At 37.9% G+C, this 22,093-nt stretch overlaps 1 protein-coding gene across 1 annotated transcript in view; it reads right to left on the minus strand.

Annotated features, from left to right (window-relative positions):
• LOC139737941 (26S proteasome non-ATPase regulatory subunit 11B-like) overlaps positions 1–22,093 on the minus strand; it is a 232,528-nt gene that overhangs the window by 17,652 nt on the left and 192,783 nt on the right. The window contains exon 10 of the mRNA XM_071648606.1: positions 6,247–6,298. Within this exon, the coding sequence (XP_071504707.1) occupies positions 6,247–6,298 (52 nt within the window). The remainder of the gene's footprint in view (positions 1–6,246; positions 6,299–22,093) is intronic.

The following is a 22,093-nucleotide window of genomic DNA, read 5'->3' on the forward strand; positions in this document are numbered from 1 at the left end:
TTTTTTCAATTAATTCACATAAAAATTCATATCTTGACTTAGAATGGATGAAATTAATTCATTTTAGCATAATAAAGCTTCGAAAAATGTCTGTGACAAATTTTGGCCAAAAAACAAACAAAAACAAAAAGTCGAAAAACAAAGAAATACATAAGATATTCAAAAAAGCAATCAAATACATAAGAAATTACTTTCGATACAGATTGTTTTTTATCCTATGTCTCAGGAGAATGATACAAGAAACATTTTTAAAAAGAAATTAGCTTAATTAGAGCATTAATAAGTGATTTAGAGCCCAAAACTGATTTTATGCATAAATTACATTAATTAATATAAAATATAAGAAAAATTTTTCGGAGAAAGCAACCATACATTTTGATAGTATACGCCGCGGGCGTCGCTTGTGCCGATTTTCGGCGCGATCACGCGTTCCGTAGGCAAGATCTGAAGGGGGGGCGGAATCCGCCCCTCCCCCCCCCCCCCCCCCCCCAGATATAGCATAGCCAAAAAAGCCCAGCCTGATTAGGGTTAATCCATTGGTAACCTGTATGATTTTCATCAAAAATCTGCCATTACCATGGCAACACTGGCATTCATGAAATACAAAATTTGCACAAAAACATATTATCGTGGTCACATGTGCAAAATCTCACATGAAGTGCTCAAAAACAGAGCATTAGCTAAATCCAATGGTATTTGTATGATTTTAACTAAAGAACTAGAAATGTCCCTATGGTGACTGGTATGCCTCCGCCATAATGAATAATTCTCCTAATAGGTCTATAGTACATGTGGACAATGTGTGATGACAGTTACACCTAACTGGCAAAATATCAAAATGACATGTTTGTCACAAATGTATTGAATGTTCACCTTACTTGACCTTCAATGTAGGTTTCATTGGATGAATGGGAGAGCATGTATTTGGGGATTTGAGGACTTTTACTTGATTTTGACCCTTTTATACGTTTATAGTGCAATTTCTGTATTTAAAAGTGAATCGTTACCATTTTCTCATGGCCTTTGACACTTGACCCTATGACCCTAAAATTCATAAGAAAATCACTGTCAGGCAGAACATAAATGTGCTAAGTTTCAATACAACTTAGCCACATAACACTCAAAACAATTTGAGTGTCATGTCAACAGGTGAAGTAAAATTAGTGAATACTAAATCAGTGGAAAAGATAACCCAAGTGAGAAGGAATGAACAAACATGTCGCTATAAAATTGAATGTGGTCAAATAGTACAGTTTCTTGCAATATGTCAACTTGAAGTGTCTACTTTTCTATACAAAATCATGGTTAATATGTTAACGGACTTATATCTAGAAGAAAACGAATCATTTTTGTATATCTCGAGAATATTACTACAGTAATGACCAGTGCTGATCATAACATACCGATACCACATACCACTTACTTATAATTAACATGACTACTGCAGAAAAACGGAACATTATATTGTTGATGTCTTTTATGTAGCGTTGCTTAGCTACACACGCATTCCATAAGGAAGCGATTTAACTCAGTATGTATCAGGTGCACACACATTCCCTCACGCAGTAGGTGAAGGCTCTGGCTATTTGTGTATGGATTTTTTTTTCACAGCTATTGGCATTCACATGTTAACTAAAAATCAGCGTGTTTTATGCATGGAACGCATATCACACTCTCGGTGCAGTGAGTTCTCAATGCACGACGTAGTTCGTACTTGTCAGCGTAGTTTGTCACAGGAACACAAAAGACATGAGATATCAACGTTTAATGTTCACTGGTGAGAATCTGATTCATGCTATATCTCTTAATGTAAGAGGATTAAGAAATAGAAGAGAAAAGAAATATTTCTTTAGGTGATTAATCAAAAACCTGGCATTATTCTGTTGCAAGAGACTTTTTGGACAAAAAATATTGAAAATGTTATAAAATCAGAATGGAAAGGTGCCTGTTGCTTTGATAATGGTACAAACCATTCGAAAGGTGTGGCAATTTTGATTAATTCCAAAGTTTCGGTAGATATTATATCAGTTGCTGCTAAAGGCGATGGCAGAGCTTTGGCTCTTAAACATTTTGCGGAGAAAGATGAATATTGTATTATCAATGTGTATTCACCAACGAAAATGTCTGATAAAGACACATTTTACAAAGGTTTAATTTCCTTGGTTAACGATTTAGATATTTCGAAAAATAAACTAATATTTGGTGGTGAGTGAAATTGTGTTCAACATGGACAGTTAGATACTCACGGTATATCCCATCCGTATAAACCCCAAAAATGTTTTTTATAATTTATTAAAACATTGGATTTGATAGATATTTGGCGATTGGTTCATCCAATAAAGAAACAATTTACATGGCGTTAGTTATCACTCAGTCTGTTTTCAAGATTAGATTATTGGCTTACTTCATCATCTTTACAATGTGTTGTTCAGAACACTGATATCAGACCATCTGTTCGTTGTGATCATAACGCCATTTCATTGAAAATTAAGATTTGTGATACTACACGGGGAAGAGGTTATTGGAAATGGAATAATTCCCTATTGTTAGACAAATTGTATAGGGAATGTATAATAAATGTGATTGGTAAGATGAGGTTTGAATATCAAAATTTGATTCACAATTGAAATGGGAGATGTGTAAGATTAAGATTAGGGAATTTTCACAAAAATATGCAAAATATAAGCAAGAAATAAAAAAATCAGTATTTTGTTAAACTTCAACAAGATTTGAATATGATTGAAAAAAAAAAGTTGATGAAGACCCTACAGAGATGAATATATAAGAATTAAGATGAATAAAAATGAAATTAGAAAAAATATATAGAAATGAATGTAGAGGCATTTTTGTTCGATCCAGAAAGAAATGGATTGAAGGAGAAAAATCTACGAAATATTTTTTGAGGCTAGAAATGCTGAATGCAAAAAGGAGATTAAAGCTGTTTTGAAGAATGACAAAGTTATTGTCGATGAGAAATGTATTTTAAAAGACATTTATTTATATTACAGCAAATTATACCACTCAGACAAGTTACATAATTCTTGTGAATATCTGCAAAATTTGAATTTTGTTACTTTGGAAGAGAATGACAGTTTAAAGGGATGGTACAGTATTGGTGGAGATTAGAACTGGGCTTTTAACTTTTTGCGAGATACCAAGAAAACATTTATGATATAGTACAGAGCATACCATTTTATGAGGAATTCAAAGTTTATTTGATGAAAATCGGGTTTGGAATGACTGAAACATCCAAAAACAAGGTAAAACAAAGCGATAGTAATAAAGTGTGGGTCCCACACTTATTAGAATTGCTCTTTTTGGGATATCTCAGTCATTTCATAACCAATTTTCATCAAATAAACGTTGAATTCCTAACAGAATTACATGCTCTTTCATATTTCATAAGAGGTTTCTCATTATCTCACCAAAAAATGTTAGAAACCTGAAATTAGGTCTCAACCAAAACTGTACGATCCCTTTAAGTTGTGAGGGAATCCTCACAGAAAATGAATGTTCTGAAGCCTTGATGTCGATGGACAATAACAAATCCCCCGGTAGTGATGGCTTAAGTGCTGAATTTTATAAGACTTTTTTGGGATTATATTAAAGATTTATTGTTACACAGTCTGAATAAAGGGTATAGAAATGGTCATCATCTGATAACCAAAGACATTCTATATTAACATTGCTGTTTAAGAAGGATGATAAACAAAAACTTGATAATTGGCACCCAATATCTTTGTTAAATATTGATTATAAAATAGCTACACGGGCATTAGCAAAATGTCTACAAAATGTAATTCCAAAATAAATTTCTTTTGATCAAGTGGGTTTTATAAAGAAAAGATCAGCAGTAGAAAATATAAGACTTATACAGGATTTATTAGACTTTTGTTCAGTCAAACTTACGGAGTATCTTTATATTTCTTGATTTTAAGAAAGCTTTTGATAATGTCGATCATGATTTTCTGTTTGAAGTTTTGAAACGGTATAATTTCGGAAAATTGTGTATTCAGTGGATCAGAACTATTTACCAAAATGCAGATTGTAAGGTTTTGAACAATGGTTGGTTGTCCAGGACATTTCCAATTACTAAAGGGGTTCGCCAGGGCTGTCCTCTTTCTGCATTGCAGTTCCTTTTAGTTGTTGAAGTATTTGCAATGAAGGTACAAAATAATGATAACATCAAAGGTATATGTGACCGTGCAACACAAAACGAACAAAAAGTCGCACACACTGATTTTGTGTGAGGACTGAAAATAGGTGAAATGGGTCAACCAATCTCATCTTGACATTTTCTTTTTTTCTGAAAGAGCAAGTCTTCTTCTGCATTATGCTAACATTTGGGATCATAAAACAGGCAGGAAAGTATGTTTTTTAGCAGTTTATCTTGAACATTTTTAGGTAGAATAGTGTTATTAGGTGTGTCTTTAGAGCCCCCTCTTCATTTCTTAAAAACCTTGTACACACTCTTCACTTTCAACTCTAACAAGGAAAAGTAGAAATTACGCGGTCTTATCCGTTCATGGATTTGAAATTTGTGCGCATGTGATGTATGCGCATGCGCTGGCCGTAGTATCAGTGTATGTAGCTCTCCCAAGGTCCTCTCGACCGCGGCACATTCAGTCATCAATTCGAACAGAAAGGGACTATTGGCAGAACCAAACGTTGCCCGAAGCCTGTTTTCAATACTTCAACTTATTTGGTAAGTCTTCAAATTGAAGAAATTTTTGAATTTTAAGTAAATATTTACTCGCGATACTAAATCTGTCATGATCCTGAATGCTACAATGCGAAGCCCCATAACGCTATGCGTATGGGGCTGCTGGTCGCAGTTAATTGCATGATTACTAAGACATGAGAGCACTTTGGGGCGAGTAAGTCTCACAGTGTTAGTTATATGAAAGATACTTTAACCTGAAACACAAACTAAGACAAGGAAATTCAGGGAAACTTTTGAGGTACCAAAACTTTATATTATCTTTAAGCATGTGCACCCAAAAATTGATCGGCACAACTTCACCCCCTCATACACATACATGCCAAGTTTCATTAGGATATCTTAAAAGGATTTTTAGTTATGCTATCCACAAAATTGATTACGGACGAAAGGACGGACAGACGGACGGACAATCCAAAAACATAATGCCTCCGGCACCACTTTGTGGCGGAGGCATAAAAATGCTTTATCATGGCAACACATTAGCCGACAATGACAAAAGATAGTTTGCATATCTGCACACTACAGCAGCCATATGTGCCAAATTTCAAGTCTAATGCTAAAAATTGAGCGAGTTAGGTAAATCCATATATTTCTGTATTTGCATAAAAATGATATTGCCATGTCAACAGATATATCAAAAATTACCTAAAAAAGTTTTGCGAGATAACATTGTTTCATGATCATATGTCCCAAATCAAACTCAAATGCAAAAAAAAAAACACCCCCCAAAACCCCATGAGGTTTGATCCATGAAAACTTCGTGATTTGTTTAAAATCTGCTGTTGCCATGGCAACCAATATCTAAATACTCATGAAAAAGGTGTCTTGCACAACTACACATTACATTGATCATATATGTGCCAAATTTCAACTGAATTGCTTTAAGACTGAGAATAGTTCAATTCACAACATTTTGTATGATTTTGATGAAAATTTGGCATTTTATGGCAACACATTACTCTATACTGATTTAAAAAATGTGTCTTGCACATCTACCTATGATAGCAATGACACACGCCAAACTATAGGTCAATTGTTAACAAAAATGAGGGATTAGTTTGATCCACAAGATTTTGCTACAGGCAAATGGACCGACCAACTGCCTGGATAGGACCGGGTGGGGGTATAATTATGGAATAAGGATGAATGCTAATACACAGCTGTTTTTCTTCGATAGAATTGCTGTGCGACACAGAATGTGAAAGAAGGAATTGATTAACACCAAATAAAAGAGTGCACAAAGCAATTATTAACTTAAAGAAGAAAATTACTTTCCAAGATCCTTTCATCATTAGTCACTTGATTACTGTATTAAGTTAACTTTTTTTTTGGGGGGGGGGGCAGAATTGAGAACCAAGAATTTCACAAGTGGCTAAATGCATGATCTTGGAAGTGGAGTAATGAATGGGAAACTGTTTGCATGCATGCCACTGTAATATTTTTGTTATACTGGTAATGAAAAACAGTAAAGTGCATGAATTGAAACCTTCCATTGTTATAACACCAAGACTGTGTTTACTTACCGTGAAACTTTTTGTCCAATATCATTTGAGACAGTTTTCTCTCAACAACATCCTGAAACAGTAAAAGACAAATGAAAAATGTTACAGTTTGATCTCTAGTTCATCCATATCAGGAATTATTTATACTTCAAGGAAATCTAAATCAAATGACATGCTGATTTTAAGCATTTTTAATCCTCATATAAAAGAAAAATTCATGTGTGACACTGCAGTGAGAACCTCCGATGATAAAGATATCATCAGGGATGAAAAGGGTAAAGGGGCAAAGGGTAGATATTGACAGGCATAGAATTAATGGTTTCAGTGGATCAACTACATTGTATAAATAGCAATATGTTGTGTGTTCATTAACACTTTATGCACTCAGGCATTTATTTTTCAACTTACCATTACCAAGACTTTTTGTCAGCATTCAGTAACCCCTCCAAAGTGGACATATTGTAAAGTCCACCAGACAGGCCTTGGTGGCACAACAGGAATACCTACGATCAGTAATGATCATCTCATCTTATAGTGATAACTTCTTACCTATGCTTTTATAGTGATAAATTCTTACCTATGCTTTTATACTGCATGATCTACATAATGCCACCCTCTTGCAAAATAAAGAAACGCCTCATCAACCAATATGTCCCCTAGGAATCCCCCCTCCGTATTGCAATATAACCAAGTCACTGTGGGGAAGGTGGGTCTTCATAGGCAAAAAAAAACTAGAACTATCACTCAATGTGATTAATACCCCCACCTAGCACTGAGGGAGTTAGCTTTAATAACCAGCAATTACTTTGTATGCTTTTTATTTAAAAAAAAATGTTACTATGGCAATGTATTATTCAACATTGAACAAATGTATATTTTGTTCACTGATAGTCACATGCGCCGTATTTCAAGTGAAGTGTTCAAAACTTGAGTAAGATAAATAAATTGGCAATTTCTATGACTTTCATTTAAAAGTGCTGTCACCATGGCAATACAATGTTTGACATTTTAAACCAAAATTGATGTCTGCACTATATAATATACAATAGCCATTACATGAACCAAACTTAAAGTCAAATGCTCAAAAGCTGAGGGAGTTACACACTGTAGCTGAATTCACAATATTGTTCCATTACTTTAATTAAAAATATGCTGTTACCATGGCAACACATTTTTCACCAATGACGAAAAGTAAATTTAGCTTATCTAGATAATATAGTGGTAACATGTGTCAAATTTGAAGTCAGATGCTCAAAAACTGAAAGAGTTAGCTGAATCTAAAATTTTGTATGATTTTCATTCAAATTATATTGTTACCATGGCAACACAATGTTCAACTATGATGAAGATGAAGTTTGCACATGTTTGTACTATAGTGGTCAAACATGCCATATTTCAAGCTAAATACTCAAAGACTGAGGGAGTTAGCTGAATCCACAGTATTTTTGTATGATTTTCATTCAATATATGTGACCCTGAATCACAAAACAAACAAAAAGTCGCCAGACATGGATTTTTAAATAAGGGCAGATTCTGAAAGAGAAGACTGTAAGCTTTAAAATGATGTACAGCTCCATTGAAATGGACTCTCCTAACCTATCTAAATATTGGAAGGAAAGCACACACTCTGGAAAAGTGTGAACCGAGAATACAGGCTCTGAAGTACAGGGTCTATCTGCCTTGTCCAGTGCTTAATCTTTACCAAACCGTGCTAGCTGTGCGATGAATGGGACAAAAAACAGGATGTAAACCACTGGGGCAACAACAATGAAGGGATTATCGGATTAAGTTCAAATTGAGCATGCTCTATTAACACATCTGTCCATGATTAATGCTAACTTTCAAAGCTGTAGCCTTATCCCTTCAAAACTTATCAGACTTGAAAGTGAAGAGTGTGCAAAGGATTATCAAGAAATGAAAAGGGGCTTGTAAGACATACCTGATCTCACTACTCTACAAAAAAGAGTTTGGAAAAACTGCTGAAAATGCACTTTCCCATTCATTTTATGATCCTAAACTTAAGAATAACGTAGAAGAAGGGTATTTCTTTCAGAAAATATGAAAAACTCAATATTGACTTGGTTGACCAGTTTCACCTTTTTTGAGTCCTCACGTAAAATCAAGGGTTGCGACTTTTTGTTCGTTTTGTGATGCACGGTCACATATGCTGTTACCATGGCAACGCATTGTTCAACAATGACAGAAGATTAAATTTGCATCTCAACGTTCCATAGTGGTCACATGCGTCAAATTCCAAGCTAAATACTCAGACAGAGGGAATAAGCTGGATCTATATTTTTTATGCATTTTAGTAAAAAATGCTGTTACCATGGCAATGCATCATTCAACAATGATAATAGATTGAGTTTGCACATCTATGTACCATAGCTGTCACATGTGCCAGATTTTAAGCTATCAAAGTGCTCAGAGACTGATTGAGTTGACTAAATCCATGGTATTTTTGTATGATTTTCATTCAAAATATCCTGTTACCATGGCAACACATTTTTAAACAATGATAAAAGATTCAGTTTGCACATCAACATACCATGGTGGTCACATGTGCCAAATTTCAAGCTAAGTGCTCAGAGACTGAGGGAGTTAGGGTGGGATTTCACAGAGCACGCGAACGATTTGCGAAGGACGCGAATGACAAAATCCAACATTCGGAAAAGTTTTTCTCCGAATGTGTTCCGACAATGAAGCCGAAAACTATTCTTGCGCAATTTGTGCGAAGTTCCCACGACGTATGTGCGATTGTCGTGTGTATCATTGCTAAAGTACAGCATGTTACGTACACGAAGAACACGCGACGGAAATGCGAACGAAAAATTTTCAATAATCATGGGAGAAAATGTAGCAAGGAGAGGTGGAAGCAATAAAAAACAAGAGACCCGCGGGTCTAGCGCTCACCTGAGTATCACAAGTTCACCTTTCACGCAGTCACTAATCTAAATTATTCACAGCTCTACCAAAATTTGACCAGGCATTCTCAAGTAGAAGATGAAAATGTACAATAAGGGCCCAAATTTTTTAAGATTCCTTAATTTGGGGGAATTGTGGCCCCCTGGGGCCCTCTGGGTGGGGCATGGTGCCCATTTTGATAAATTGAGATCCTGACCCCCTAGGGATACTACCTGCCAAGCTTGATGAAAATCCATCATGAGGTTTTCAGGAAGAAGATGAAAATGTACAATTCAGGCCCCCATTTGGACCTTCCCAACCACCCCCCACCCCTGCCCCCAAGAGGGGCACCCCTGGATCTCCAATGAACAAACTCGAAACTACAGTCATTAATGTACTCACTCATAGTATTATCTTAGCTCTATAACTTCTGTTACTAGAGAAGATTTTTAAAGATTCCTTCATTTTGGGCGTTTTGGCCCCCCTGGGTGGGGGCATGGTGCCCATTTTAACAAATTGAGATCCTAACCCCTTAGGGATGCTACCTGCCAAGTTTGGTGAAAATGGGTCATGGGTTCTAAAGAAGACGATAAAAATGTACAATTCAGGCCCCATTAGGATCCCTCCTCACCCCCCCCCCTCCCCTGGGTCCCAAGGGGGGCACCCCTGATTCTGCCATGAACAAACTTGAAACTACAGTCATCAATGTACTAACTCATAGTATTAACTTAGCTCCATCACTTCTGGTTCTAGAGAAGAAGATTTGTAAAGATTCCTTAATTGGGGGGGGGGGGGGGTTTGGGCCCCCTGGGGGCCCCCTGGGTGGGGCATGGTGCCCATTTTAACAAATTGAATTCCTAACCCCCTAGGGATGCTACCTGCCAAGTTTGGTGAAAATGGGTCATGGGGTTCTCAAGAAGAAGATGAAAATGTACAATTTAGGCCCCATTAGAACCCCTCCCCACCCCCCTCCCCTGGGTCCCAAGGGGGGCACCCCTGATTCTGCCAGGAACAAACTTGAAACTACAGTCATCAATGTACTAACTCATAGTATTAACTGAGCTATATCACTTCTGGTTCTAGAGAAGAAGATTTTTACAGATTCCTTAATTTTTGGGGGTTTGGGCCCCCCCTAGGGGCCCCTGGGTGGGGCATGGTGCCCATTTTAACAAATTGAGTTCCGAACCCCCTAGGGATGCTACCTGCCAAGTTTGATGAAAATTGGTCTTGGGGTTTTCAAGAAGAAGATGAAAATGTAAAAAGTTTACGCACGACGCACGACGGACGCCGGACGACGCACGCCGGACGCCGGACGAAGGGCAATCGCAATAGCTCACTTGAGCCTTTGGCTCAGGTGAGCTAAAAATCAACTCAAATCAGCTTTCTTGAATTGATTTTTTTTCTTTCCTCTATTTCTCGTTTCGTTTTCTCTCATTTCTCTATCGTGTGTTTGCCTACATTTTTTTCCCCCTAGGACGTATCTCCACTAGTAAAGCATTTGATCTTTTTTTTTTTGCAGTTCCTCCAACACATAATCTCTATAGTTCAAATGAAATTTATATACTTAAGATTGATTTTAAGTGTATTCTGCGATTTTTTTTTGGTATATCAAATATTCTTTCTCTTTGCTAGTCTTTAATTTCTTTTGTTACTGTAGTTGTTAATAATTGTTTGATGTTTAGATGTATGCTACGATTTCTATTTGCAGAAAACGTACAGGGCATACATCCCCCAAACGTGCGCTAAACGTTCGCGAGAATGTCTCAAAAGGTACGCGAACAGTTTGCGATTACGTCATAAAATGATCGGAAAAACTTCGCAGACTTCGCGTAACATACGTGAGACATTCTCCGAAGTTTCGGAGTCTGTTTGGGGTTTCACGAACATTTTGCGAACATCGCGCGTGTCTTGCGAAGGTCTTGCGCATATGACGAAGCTTTAAAGACACTTTCAAGAACAATTCACGAGCAAATCCCGACTAAGTGTGCGGAAAAGGTTCGCAAAAAATTTCAAACTTTTTTGAAATTCTCGTCGAAGTAAAAACGACATTCGCGAACAATTGACGACGCTTCTGAACCCTCACGTTTGTTTGGCGATCTTTTGCAGACTAAAATGCGAATGCTGGATTTGCCATTCGCGTCATTCGCAAATCGTTCGCGTGCTCTGTGAAATCCCACCCTTAGCTAAATCCACAATTTTTTTGTATACTTTTCAGTGAAAAAAATGCCGGCAACACATTGTCATCAACAACTGAAGAATAAATTTGTTCATGTATGAACTACAGCAGTCACATGTGCCAAATTTCAAGTCAAATGCTCAAAGGGAGTTAGCTAGATCCACCGTATTTTTGTATGAGTTTTCATTCAAAATATGCTGTTACCATGGCAATGCATGGTTCAACAATGGCAAAAGGTTAAGTTTGCTCATCAACATACATGTACCATAGCCGTCACACTTGCCAAATTTCAAGCTAAATACTCAAAGACTGACTCAGAGGTAATAAGCTGAATCCCAAATATTTTTGTATGCTTTGTGGTGAAAAAATGCTGTTACCATGGCAACGCATCTTTCAACAATGATAAAAGATTAAGTTTGCAAATCTACGTACCATAGTTGTCACATGTGCCAAATATCAAGCTTAGTGCTCCAAGACTGATGGAGTTAACTAAATCCACAGTATATTCGTATGATTTTCATTCAAAATATGCTGCTATCATGGCAAAACATAGTTAAACAATAATGAAAGATTAAGTTTGCACTTCAACGTGCCATGGCGGTCACATGTGCCAAATTTCAAGCTATCTACGCAAAGAATGTGGGAGTTAGCTAAATCCACAATATTTTTGTATGCTTTTTAGTGAAAAGATACTGTTACCATGGCAATGCATTGTTCTACATCAACAGAAGATGACTTCTGCACATCTACATGCAGTAGTGGTCACATGTGCCAAATTAAAGTAAACTAGAAATGTCGCTACAGCGACTGGTTATACCCCCGCCAAACAACATTTCATAAGCTTTGGTCAAAACAACATTTCATAAGCTTTGGTCAAAAAACTGAGGAAGTAGTTAAATCCGCAAGATCTTTCCTTGATCTTCTGCCATTAATATGCCGTTACCATGGCAACGTACTTTCGGGTACTGCCGAAAAATGCGTCTTGCACATCTACAACCAAAGGCACACATCTGTACCAAGTTTCATGGAAATTGGGCAAAAACTGAGGAAGTAGTTTGCAACACAAAATTTTCCATCATTTTGGCTCATAATATGTGAGCTGTTACCATGGCAACATACTTTTTGTCACTGTCAAGAAATGTGTCATGCTGACCTATATCCTAAGACAAACATTCAATATGAATTCCATGAGAATTGGAAGAACACTGATGAAGCAGTTTTGCCATGAAGCATTTTGCCCTATATTTTACCAATAACATGCCGTTACCATGGCAACGCTCTTTCTGCCACTGCGGAAATATGTGTCTTGCACATTAACATATTCAGATGAACATCTGTACCTAATTTCATAAAAATTGATCAAAAACTGTGGGAGGAGTTCGCGACGCAAGATTTGTACCCATTTTTGCCCATAATATGCCGTTACCATGGCAACGTACTTTTGGGTACTGTCAAAAAATATGTCTTGCACATCTACAACCCAAGGCACACATCTGTGCCAAGTTTTATGGGAATCGGTTGAAAACTGAGGAAGTAGTTCGCGACGCAAGATTTGCAACGGACCGACCGCCCGACCGACCGCCCGCCCGACCGCCCGCCCGACCGCCCGACCGACCGCCCGACCATCCGCTGATTCCTATATACCCCCTTCAAACTTCGTTTGGCGGGGGTATAAATACTCAAAAACTCAGGGCGTTAGGTCAATCCACATATTTTTGTATGATTGGTATAAAAAGCTGTTGTTGCCATGGCAACAGATTTATCAACACACACATAAAAGGTGTCTTGCACAACTACACATTACATATCTCAAATTTCAAATAAATTGCTATAAAACTGACAGAGTAGTTTGATCCACATTTGGTAGATCCACCTCACACATACCAAATTTGGGGTTAATTGCTTTGAATATGAGAGAGTAGTTCGATCCACAATTTTTATGAAAATCTGCAGTTGCCATGGCAATGCATTTGATACTGATACATTTACCTTTGAGAGCGGTCACTCATGCCAAATTAGGGGTCAATTGCTCAAAAAATGAGAGTAGTTCGATCCACAAGATTTTTTGCAACGGACCGACCGCCCAACAGACCAATCACCTGACCAACTGACCGCCCGACCAACAAACCACCCGCCATTAAAGTTATTCCTACATGTATATACCCCCACACACACTACGTATGTGTGGGTGGGGGTATAATTATCAATATTCTATGACCTATATACATACCAATGTGTGATTGGTCAAAATGCTGTCACGTGACTATGGTCACAAGGATGAGAAGCGTTATATTTCTATAGCATGACGTAAATTATTCAAATTCATGAAATTCTTCCGTCGAGATGTTTTCATTGCAACTGATTGACAAATTGCCCTACATCAAGAGTTGATGTAGGGCAATTTGTCAATCAGTTGCAATGACGTAAATTACGTGCAACCTTGGAATATAACAGCAACTTCATTACACAAATAGAGTTAGATCTGGAGGGATGACATAATAAAAAACAGTTATGTTGCGCACAACTTCCACAGAGACAGACGCTTTGCACACACCAATGCAATCGTGACCAGTCAACCATGTACCACTACAGTAGTACAGTGCGCTAACAGTATGAGCATCACACAGTCATGACACACGCTACATAAAACAAGCGCGAATTACGAAATTGCAACAGATTTCTTTTCGTCAAACTGGTATGGCAGTCACTTTGATGAGCAGCTGCGCTTCACTTGAGAGAAAAAGAATTGGAGAATGTCCTGGAAGCTATAGAGCCTACTACTCCAGTTATGCAGCTGTCATTTGTATGACACACCTCTTGACCCCCGGGATAGGTGCGTCAAAGTACCAATGTGCGTCATACCATTTAGGTACCATAACGTACCCTCCGTCACAAAAAGTGACACACCTCTATGAGACATTGACGCATTAAAGGGATCTGGATCTGGATCTGGATGAATACGCTGAAAAACTCTGGATAGAGTATCACTCAGCACTGTGGTGTGATGTGCAGCTAATCACAACGGAGGTGACGCTGGAGCGCTTCTTTGAATGTGTCAAATTTATGAATCTGCTTTATGTTACTCGGCAGATTATTCCAATCCTTCGCTGTTCTATGGAAGAAGGAGTTGGCGAGAGCAGTTGAGGAACCGTATAAAGTAGAGTAATTATCCGGATGATAACTTCGGGTTGTCATACCTTGCCACTTGTAATCATTACAGATGAATCTGGCTGCTCTATTTTGTACTGCTTGAATCTTGGAGATGTTACGTTGAGTGAAGGGGTCCCATACTGTACAGCAATACTCCAAGTGGGGATGCACTAGGCTCTTGTATGCTTGTAATTTAACATTTCTCGGTGCAATATGTAGATTACGACGGAGAAAGCCAATCATGCTGCTTGCTCTGGCTGTAGTTATATCAATATGTCTATTCCATTTTAAATTGTCTGATAAGACAACTCCTAGGTATTTGTGACTGGACACTGTTTCTATCTGGTGACCGGCTAAGGTGTACGTGTGATGAATGGGACGAGACTTCCTTGTGAAGCGCATAACGTTGCATTTGTCCAGCTTGTATTTCATTTGCCATTTTTTTCCCAAGCCTCTTAAAGGTACGTAGATCTTGTTGAAGTATGACACAATCTTTATGTGTCTTAATGGGACGGTAAACTACACAATCGTCTGCGAATAGGCAGACGTTGGATGAAACTTGATCAGGGAGATTATTAATATATGATAAGAAAAGCAATGGGCCCAGAACAGTGCCTTGGGGCACTCCTGAAGAAACATGAACGGGTCTTGAGGATGACCCTTGGACTACAACTGTTTGTTCCCTTTCTGTGAGAAATTGTGAAATCCATGAAAGTAATGAGCCCTGGATTCCAAGATACTTGAGGCGATGAAGGAGCCTCTGATGTGGTACAGTATCAAACGCTTTTGCAAAGTCTAACACAACAGCGTCAACTTGCTTAATGGTTTCGACAGAGGAGAAAATATGATGAATTGTTGTAATCAGTTGGGACTCACACGACCGTCTGGATCTGAATCCATGTTGTGTGTTACTGAGGATATTGTTATCCTCCAGATGGCTCATAATGTGGCGATAAATGATATGTTCTAAGACTTTGCAGCAGGTGGATGTGAGGGATACCGGCCTGTAGTTGGCTGGGTCGGATCTACTACCATTCTTATACAGAGCATTTATATTAGCTTGTCTCCAATCTCGGGGTAGCGTGCCAGTCCGAAGACTTTGCGTAAATATGACTTGCAATATAGGTGCTACTTGTGCAGCACATAACTTGAGAAATTTGGGAGAAATGCCGTCTGGGCCAGAAGCTTTATTCACATCTAAGTTCTTAAGAAGTTTCATAATACCTTCTGTAGAAATAATCAAATCTGATATTGTTGGGATTTGTCTCTGTCCCATATGAGGAATATTAATCAAATCTTCTTTAGTGAAAACTGATTGATATTGATCACTTAAGACTTCAGCTTTTTCACGAGCTGTATCGGCTAGTTTTCCCTTGGAGTATAAAGCCGATATACCATTTGTATCACGCCTCTTTTGCTTAATAAAAGACCAAAATTTCTTGGGGTTAGAAGTGAGTGAGTCAAAAACTGTTGTTCCTAAAAAATGTTGTTCAGCTTTTCGAAGTTCTTTTTGGACTTGCTTACGAAGCTGCCTATAACGGCACCAGTTCCGATGGGATCCATCTGTTTTGGCACTATAAAACGCCCTATTTTTCTTTCTAATCAATCGCTTGAGGGTTCCGTTTATCCAAGGAAGATTAAATCGAGTACTCTTATACCTTGAAGGAACATTTGAATCAACACTGCTATAAATAGCTTCCTTAAATGCGTTCCAGTTCTCCTCCACTGTCTTATGTGCATAGTTGGCCTGGAAAACTTGAAAGAAATTTTCCATATCCTTTCTGAGATTAAATGTATCTGCTTTATCCCATAAATAAATCTTTCTACGTTTTGCTTTATGGAGAACTGGGCGTAAAGAAATTTCTGCTATCATATTGAAATGATCAGATATTCCTGCTTTTGTCACAATTGGTGCAAAACAGCCAGGGTTTGTTACGAGAAGTAGGTCCAAGATATTTCTAACATTGCCTGATCTCGTCTTCTGGTTGTGATTGGGTTCGTAAGCCAATTGAGTGAGTGAGAAATCGTGGATTAAATCGAGAAGCTCTGTGGTCAGTTCCTGGGGGTACACGCAGTGGTGTTCAGGCTTTCTACACAGATTGGACCAATCAATGTCTGGGACATTAAAGTCACCTCCTACCCATACTATAGGGTTTTTACTGAAATCTATCCTAGACAAGGATTCCCTGAGTTTCTTGATAGGGTCTGAACCCTTACTCGGTGGGCGATAAAAACACCCAATGTGGATTTGTTTGGAGTTCACCATCTGCAGTGAAATCCATATCAGTTCACAATCTACATCCAAAGAGATTAAATGAGTGGAGATGAGATCATTCCTTACTGCTATAAATACTCCTCCTGCTTTTCCCCTCTCTCTGTCTTTCCTGTACACTGTATAATTCTCCGGAAAACACTCACTATTCTTTATGCTTGGGTTTAACCAAGACTCAGTGCCAACAATGATATGGGGGTCTGAAGAGTGCGGGAACGCAAACCCATAGAGCAATGTGGATTGAGTAAAAGCATTAACATTAGTAGAACACATCAGTGAATGTTTGAGGAAAATCGGACAATCAATGCAAAAGTTAGGAATTTTTAAAGTTTTGGCGTTGGAACCGCTGGATGAGGAGACTACTAGAAGTTATGACGTATGAGTGGACAATAATATAAAGAAAATATAAAAGGAATTCCACAAAAATTCACTTTTCTAGCAAAATGAAAGAATGCTTGACTAACCGCTTTCAGAAAGCAGTGGGAATAAGTGCTACCCCTAACATATGTCAGTATCAAGTTGATGGAATGTGTAATATTTATGAAAAATGAATTTTTATTGAACTCCCTTTATATTTTCTTTATATTGTAGTCCACTCATACGTCATAACCTCTAGTAGTCTCCTTACCCAGCAGTTCCAACACCAAAACTTAAAAAATTCATAACTTTTGCATCGATTGCCCGATTTCCTCAAACTTTCACTGATGTGTTCTACTAATGTTACTGCTTTCACTCAATCCACATTGCTCTTTGGGTTTGCGTTCCCTTTGACCATGCAAAATGGTGACGCACCTCTTCGTGAAAATGACTGACCCTTGACGCACATGTTATTCACGGTACGTACCAGACTGGAATGCTGCAGAGCTCTGAATGATCATGTCCCAGTGCAGTGGCTAGTTTTCGTTTTGTACGCGAGCGCTGTAGCCTGGCGCGCTTCCCGACGGCTAGTTTTCGTTTTTCATGCGAGCGCTATATATTATTAAACCTAGGGTATGGCGCACTTCCCGACGGCTAGTTTTCGTTTTGCACCCTAGCCTAGACTATATGGCTCGTTTCACGGCGTGTAAGTTTGCATTTTTTGTTTGTTTGTTTGTTGATGTGTGCTTGTTTGTTTACTTTTGTTTGTTTCTGTTGCCTGTAGGCGTGGATTAAAGATTGAAATTTGATTTCATTCGTATTTATTCATATCTATTTAAGCACGGTAAAAGCCCATCTTAGATACGTGGCTGAATTACAACGGGGCCGCGTGTATGCATATTAAAAAAAGCAATTAAATAGAATATACGTATATGAATACAAAATAATATCAAAGAATAAAATGCAAAACATGGGAAATAAAATGCATAAAGTATTAAGAATATTAAAGATACAAGGTAATTGTAAATATTTAAATGTCCAAACAGTAGGCCTACTTTCTGAATATTATTCAGAAATTTGTATCAACATTTATCTATAAATACAAGATAAATTAATATTAGTTGCAGTGGCGTAGACAGGTCCTTAACCCCGGGGGGGGGGGGGGGGGGGGGGGGGTGATTTCCCTATAACTGGGTCGTATATATATCTATATCTATATATATATATATATATATATATATATATATATATATATATATATATACATATATATAAACTCGGTCATATTGTAACTTTTATAATAATTTGATAATCATTTAAATACTATTGTTTGATTTTTGAACTGGCATGCAATATTACTATTTAATATAGTTTTTGTTCGATCTTTCGATCGGGGGGGGGGGGGGGGGGGTTGAATGTACACACCATCCCCCCAGCTAAAATTCTGGGGGATGCATTCCCCATCCCCCCTGCTATCTATATGCCCCTGACTAGTTGACAATAAGAAATCGAATTTTTGAGATATGAACAAAAATGCATACGAAAAATAGCAATGAAATATAATATGAATACAAAGTATTAATATCAAAGAATATTTATATTAAGAAAATGCAAAACATATGAGAAATAAAATACATAAAGTATTTTAATAAAGATACAAGGTAATTGTAAATATTTAAATATCCAAACAGTAGGTCTAGGCACCTAGGCGTACTTTCTGAATATATTCAGAAATTTCTATCAACATTTTAAATATATTACAAGATTCCCAAATACTAGTTGAACAAATTAAGAAATCTAATTTTTGAGATATGAACAACAACAAAAATAAAAATGCGTAGGAAAAAACCACTTCAACTTCGAATGACTTCGAATTTCTCAAAACTGTTCCCTAGTTCATGGACATCCCATAGAAACGCGTGTTTTGATATACACATTGCTATGGCATGTCCTTGAACTATCTAGTTTCGCGAAACTACGGCCTGGCCACAGTAATTTTTTCCGTAACCTCCCGCCTCCCCTTCCCCGATTCGAAAACAGCTTGATTGAAGCCCCTGCCTATTTAAACAAGAACCTTATTAAACCCTAAGTTAGGTACATGGTTTATATGGCTAGTGTTTAAATAGAATTTACTATCTTAAGTTAATATAGGTTTTAATAGACTCTCAGTAGTTCCATAATCGTTTGTATGTGTCGATCGGCAGGTTAAGGTTACGGAAAAAATAATTGCGGCCTGGCCTCTGCCACGCCTCGTCTTCTGTATACGTATACATATGTACGCCTGTACTGTATACATGTACCACATGGTCCACATCACGCACGTGGTTTTGCCGCAGATTCCATGGTCGACGGTCGATGCTACACTACAGTGAGAGCGATTGAAGGATAGCGAGCTTCGCGATGCCGCGAAGTGTATGTGATGATTTTAATCACAAATCGTGTTTGGTAGTGTGGTTTTGGAGCAAATTTGTGCTCAAACTTTCTGAAAAGACCTTCAGTCTGACATCAGATAGAAAAAGAAGACATACGAGAATGAAGTGAATATCAGTATGATATAATAAAACTGAATGAAAATTGTGTCATTTTCGCGTTTTCAGGAGCCGGTGAATTCGGCCGGCTCGCGATCGTGAGTTTGTTTTATTCTGTTACGGAGGGATACCATGCAAGAAGCCTCGCAAAATTACATGACGGTCCTATTAACAAACCTTTTGACACACTCTGGTTAAATGACCGACTATGACGCACATATGGGTCAGTATTGTGACAGACATTTTGCTCCCATGACGGTACCACGCGTCATCAAATTGGTGGTACTTGACGCGACCATGACGCACCTTTCCCAGGGGTCAAGAGGTGCGTCATACAAATGACAGCTGCATTAATGCTAGACAGTCGTGACAGGGAAGCCAAAGAGTTTCCCATTACATTACCAGCACCTGAACTGAGCAAGTTTCTTAGAGATACTGCTACTAATAGTTCTATTCATGCTACTAGCCCAAGACCTGGACCAGGGCCAGGTCCGTAGTCTGCAGCTCTTGTATCAGTGACCGCAGAAAGAAGAGATTAGGCCCTACATTGTCAGAAAGTTCACATCATCATACATCACCACAAACAAATGTTATCTCAACAAGCTTGCTTTAGACCAAAAGCAGCAGTTGTAGATCTAGTCTTCTACAATTTTTACAACTGTCAATACAAAATCTAGCTCTACTGCTACGAAACTAGGCCCAACGTACAACTGAATAGCGAGTGTTCTAGGAATGTGAATACAGGCGATGATATTGCATCTGCCGTGCTCCCCTCCAAGGAAGAACCTGAAAGCCATCGTAGTTAGATCTAGGTATGGCTTGATTGAATACCACTAGCACGATGTTCTCATGCGCTTTCATGAATTTGACTGTGTGGAGTGGGGTTGAAAAAGTAGAAGTCATTTTGCTTTATATACAGCAGTTCATTTCTTGTACTGTAGGTCATACGTATAACATAACAGATATTGACTTCTTTTCCTTTGCTGGAATATAACATTTCATTTCCCTTGGGAAGTTATATTTTTGTCTCAGAATACTATATTTTTCCTCAGCGCTATGTGCTTCGGAAAAATATAACAATCTTCACCAAAAATATATCTTCCTGCAAGGATCTCAATTGTTATATTCCACCTCTGGTACGTCAATATCTGTATACTAGCAAGATAAGATGGTGAATACTGATCCCACTAATCTGCAGTATGATAAATTCTTACCCGAGACTCTATATAGCAAAAGAGCACAGATCCTAGCAAACGCTACTAGAAAACATGGGTGGTGGTGGTGGAATGATTAATGTTATGAGCTCCAGCCTCAGCTGGAAGGTCCTGTGTGAGATTCAGGGTTCATACACTTCCACATTTTCAAAATTCCCAGACTTTCCATGACTTTCCAGAGCAGAAAATGTAAATTTCCATGACCATTTTACACGATGTACACATCTTATTCTAAAGTGTGTAAAAATACATCATCATAATACTAGGAAGCAAAACACAAAACAAGTGTGTATACTCGGTTATACGTACACACTTATGCTTTGTTCTGAAAGCAGCTCCTTAAAGGGGAATTTTCCCCACACAACAATATGGATTAGGTGAGTGGAAAACAATTTTAGAAACCCAACAGTAAAATGCTGAGCAAATTTTGATAACCTGTTAACAAGAATTATGCAAAATTGTGTATGTTGCCCTCTTTGGACGGAACTATGTTTTCTTCCATGTTTTCTTCTAAACGCGATAAAACACAGGAATGCCTTCTGATGTTCCTACTAAATTATTGAACATAATCATTCGATTTTCCTTTTCACGAGATATGCATGCGTGATATTAGGTCAGACCACAGCACAACGAGAAAAAAAACGCATTCAAAAACTTTTCATGTAGCGACACTTGTGGCCAAAAATGGACAATTGGAATGTGTGTGCAACTAATCATTATATCCTTTACATTTTTAGTTCCGACTTCCAGTTCTTTTGCTGGTTAGCAAATATGAGTGTGGATGATTAAAGCCGAAATAATTAATGAAATCATTGCAATCTCGTCGGGTGACAGTAGCGTAAAAATAGTTGAATAGCACATGTTAACCTATTACACTTAATCGGTGTTCAGAAAAAGAAACAAATGCATCTAACAGTTCAAGAATGGATGTACAAAACGCGAAGAGATTTTCGGAAGAAAATAAAGAACGCATTTTTAATCCCGTCGGGCGCAACGATCATACATTGTATAGAATTACAGCCGAAATGATTCATGAAATCATCGAATTCCCGCTGGGCACCAACAGTGTAAAAAACCTCGCAAGTTAACGGTAAACAACGCATGTATGTTACTCTGAAATCATCGCGATCTCGCCAGGTGACAGTAGCGTAAAAAAAAATTGAATAACACATGTTAACCTAAATCAGAAAAAGAAACAAACGCATTTATTAGTTTGAATAGATCTGGATTTGTCCATTATCATTTAACAAATGATAAGTTAAATACG

The sequence above is a fragment of the Diadema antillarum genome, unplaced genomic scaffold (genome assembly GCF_040938485.1).
Source record: "Diadema antillarum isolate AM-2024a unplaced genomic scaffold, OU_Dant_1.0 seq00000716_RagTag, whole genome shotgun sequence".
NCBI classification, from domain to species: domain Eukaryota; kingdom Metazoa; phylum Echinodermata; class Echinoidea; order Diadematoida; family Diadematidae; genus Diadema; species Diadema antillarum.